We start from the raw sequence: 2916 nt of genomic DNA, 5'->3' as shown, positions 1-2916 counted from the left end.
CTGTGGAAGCTGCCGCTTCCGCGCAAGTCGCCGCTGCCGCTGCAAGAGCGGCCGCCGCAGTGGCTGTAAGCCAGCAACAGGCGGGCAATGTGAGCTTGGAGAGAGGGGCCCCGGGGGTGATCGACACCACAGCCACGGTGGTGGTCAACAACACCCTCCCTGGCCCGACAGCGGCTGGGAGCGCGGCCGCCGGGCCTGCGTCCCAGGCGGAGGAGACTCTGGTCGACGTGGTGGTGCAAGGGGTGAGCACGAGCGAACGGGGCTTCGTGGTGGTCTTGGCTGAGAAGGAAGGAGAGGGGCAGGAGGGCTCGGAGGGCGGGAGGCCGCGAAAGGCCCTGAAGGTGGTGGTCACGCCCAGCGACCCGATGAGCGCCGGTCTGGACGTACACGCAGCTGAGACCCCGGAGGCGATCACTCTCCTCCAATTGCTCCAGGACATCGACGTAGGCTCGTACTTGAAGCACGACGCACTCTCGAGTCTGGTCGGAGTGCGAGCCGGGCACCCCGTCAGCCTCAAGCGGGTAGTGATTGAGCAGTTGAGTGCGGGGAGGGGGGTGGGAGGGAACAACAGTAACAAGCGTTTCAAGGCACGCTTGGAGGTGGAAGTGGGAGATATGGAAGGTGCTTCTTCATCCGCGAACGAACAGGCGCTGAAAGAGGAGGAAAGGGGGGGCAACTCATCGGCTGTCTCTGCTCCTGCTGGGGCAATTGGAGACAGTGTGCCTCCCACCGGGTCGGCGGCGCCCACGCGAGTGGTGGAGCCGGAGGTCAAGTCCTCGTTTCAAGCCATGGCGCTCGCATTCCGATACAATGCCAGGATGGCCGTTGTCAACAACATTCTGGAGGACCCCCTGGTGGCGATCGAGTTTGGGGACTTGCGTGGGATCTTGCCGGACCTGCTGGAACTGAAACCGGGGGGAATGAAGGCCTCTCCCACGACGGTGGCTTCTGCCTTGGACCTGGACGCAGAGTACGAAATACTCCGTCTGGAGAAGCAGCTGCAGGCGGCTCTGGCAGCCGGAGACCAGGAGGCTGTTGTGGCGAAGCTCCGAAAGCAGCTGGCCTTGTATGCGCCTGACTTGCAGGACTTAGCAGGTTTGGAAAAGGGTTTACCGCTATTGGATTCGGCGACGCCTTCTTTTTACGCCAACGCCGCGCAAGGTGGCGTGCCAAAGGGGGAGGGAAACCAGTCTGTAGAAACGAGACATCAGCAGCAACAGCGACAGCAACAGCAACAACAGCAGGTGCCGAAACGGGGAAATAATAAGAAGGTTGCGATGTCTCCGCCCTATATCCCTCCCCCGCCGCTAGATTTGATAGACTCAACGTAATAAGACTAAGTCCACTGAATGCTATCGACACCAATTGTAAGTGGATGTCGGCACTGACTTATCGTACCTCAACTTCGAGACAAGAAAGGTGGGGCCTATCTGCAGTCATGCATTGAAGCGAGATCATACGGTCTTCTGATGAGAGACATGTGGGGACCGAAGGTTCCGATTCGATCGTATTATAATTTCACATCTGCGTTGCACTCCTGAGATCTCACCACCTGGAAGATTTTCGTTAAGGAGCAGGCAAGCGCAAGAAACTTTCAGAGTGGATGGAAACATCTGATGGCGTGTGGCCACCAGGACATCTGAGAATGTGCGGGAAAGCAGAACAAATCGTAAAAGGCAAAGAAACGTGACGTGTACGTTTGTCCGTATGCGAAGAGTGATAATTTGTGAGCGTATCGGCAAGGACTTTTGACTCTTATACCGCTGATAGGTTTGATGTTTTCGGGGGGGCGAGGTATTTATCACGAGGAAAGGCGTATCGAGAAGTCAAGGGGGCCAGAGGTCTCAGCGTAAAAAGATCTATGAAGCGAGAGGTGTGTACATTTGGTATGAAGAAGCAATTTTTTGGTCCGGTGTGCGCAACTCTATACGGTGCAATGCACTCTTTAGATGACTTGCTATGGATACTTTTGAGTCGGGGTATTACACGCTTTGTGCAGTCTATGTACGAGTCTCTCGTGCTTTGTGTGCCCAGGGCGCCTTCCCCATCCCTCGTTGCCCTCTAGGTGTACAGGTTCTCCCTGCCATGAGCTTTCCATGGTCCAGCCACTGGTTTTCCGATCTGCACTTACCCTTACATCGCTCATACGCAAGCACTTGTGGTCCACGTCTTTGTGTTTAAACTTCTCTTCTGTCAAAGGAAAAGAGGCGCGTCCTTGTGCGTTACTCCTCTCCGCACGGCCGACTCTTTTCCCGCGCTCTTACAGTGTACATTTGTGTAAAGGGTATCACATCTATAGGTAGAAACACTTAGAATCAGCAAGACTCTTTCCTCCCTGCTTCGCTATTATGAAAAATGTATGTGTAAATTTTGATATAGCCTAATCCCTCTTATAAAACTATTCCATTGACGTCTGACATTCCTACTAAATCTTCTCCTTCTCCCTATCGTTCTCACTCTTGTTGGGGCCGCTGTGCAGCTTCCTTATCGCATAGACATCCCAACGAGCGAGGACACGGCTCCCGTCTGCTCACTACGCCCTCCGCGCCCTCCTTCAGTGTCTGCCCGGGGTGCGTCGCCAACAGCAGGAGACTGAATGCGGGAGGAGAAGAGGGGGGACAAAGGCGCTTGGAACGGGCCTGCGAGTCCGCGTGCCTCTTCGATCATGTTCTCCATCCCGACCGGCGATCCTTTGGTCGTTGTGAGTGAAGAGAATGCTGGTGCAGACATGTTTGGAGGGACAAGGAGACCTCCGCTCTCACCGGTGTAGGCAGACGGTGGAAGGAAGGGGAAAGGCAGCAATGAGTTGCCGGCGTTGCCACCGCTCCCGTTGGCCATGCTGCCGGTGCCCATACCCATGTTACCGTAAGAGGCGTAGAGGTCAGTGGCCGTGCTCAACGGGGAGCCCATCAAAGG

At 55.9% G+C, this 2916-nt stretch overlaps 2 protein-coding genes across 2 annotated transcripts in view; one reads left to right on the top strand and one right to left on the bottom strand.

Moving 5' to 3' along the window:
* Nucleotides 1–1092, top strand: part of NGA_0409000 (threonine aldolase) — a gene marked incomplete at both ends in the record, with an annotated part of 1146 nt that extends 54 nt beyond the window's left edge. The window contains 3 exon segments of the mRNA XM_005854699.1: nucleotides 1–65; nucleotides 104–1066; nucleotides 1086–1092. The exon segment at nucleotides 1–65 is cut by the window's left edge and continues 54 nt beyond it. Of these exon segments, the coding sequence (XP_005854761.1) occupies nucleotides 1–65; nucleotides 104–1066; nucleotides 1086–1092 (1035 nt within the window).
* A 1392-nt stretch (nucleotides 1093–2484) lies between these two features.
* Nucleotides 2485–2910, bottom strand: NGA_0408500 (uncharacterized protein; the record flags this gene model as incomplete). The annotated part of the gene is made up of 1 exon (XM_005854695.1): nucleotides 2485–2910. The coding sequence occupies one exon, from the start codon at nucleotides 2908–2910 to the stop codon at nucleotides 2485–2487; it is 426 nt and encodes a 141-aa protein (XP_005854757.1).
* Nucleotides 2911–2916: the final 6 nt, after the last annotated feature.

This window comes from Nannochloropsis gaditana (genome assembly GCF_000240725.1).
Source record: "Nannochloropsis gaditana CCMP526 unplaced genomic scaffold scaffold416, whole genome shotgun sequence".
In the NCBI taxonomy this organism is placed as follows: Eukaryota; class Eustigmatophyceae; order Eustigmatales; family Monodopsidaceae; genus Microchloropsis; species Microchloropsis gaditana.
Note: the sequence above shows the minus strand (reverse complement) of the source record. Positions and strands in the feature narration are given on the sequence as shown.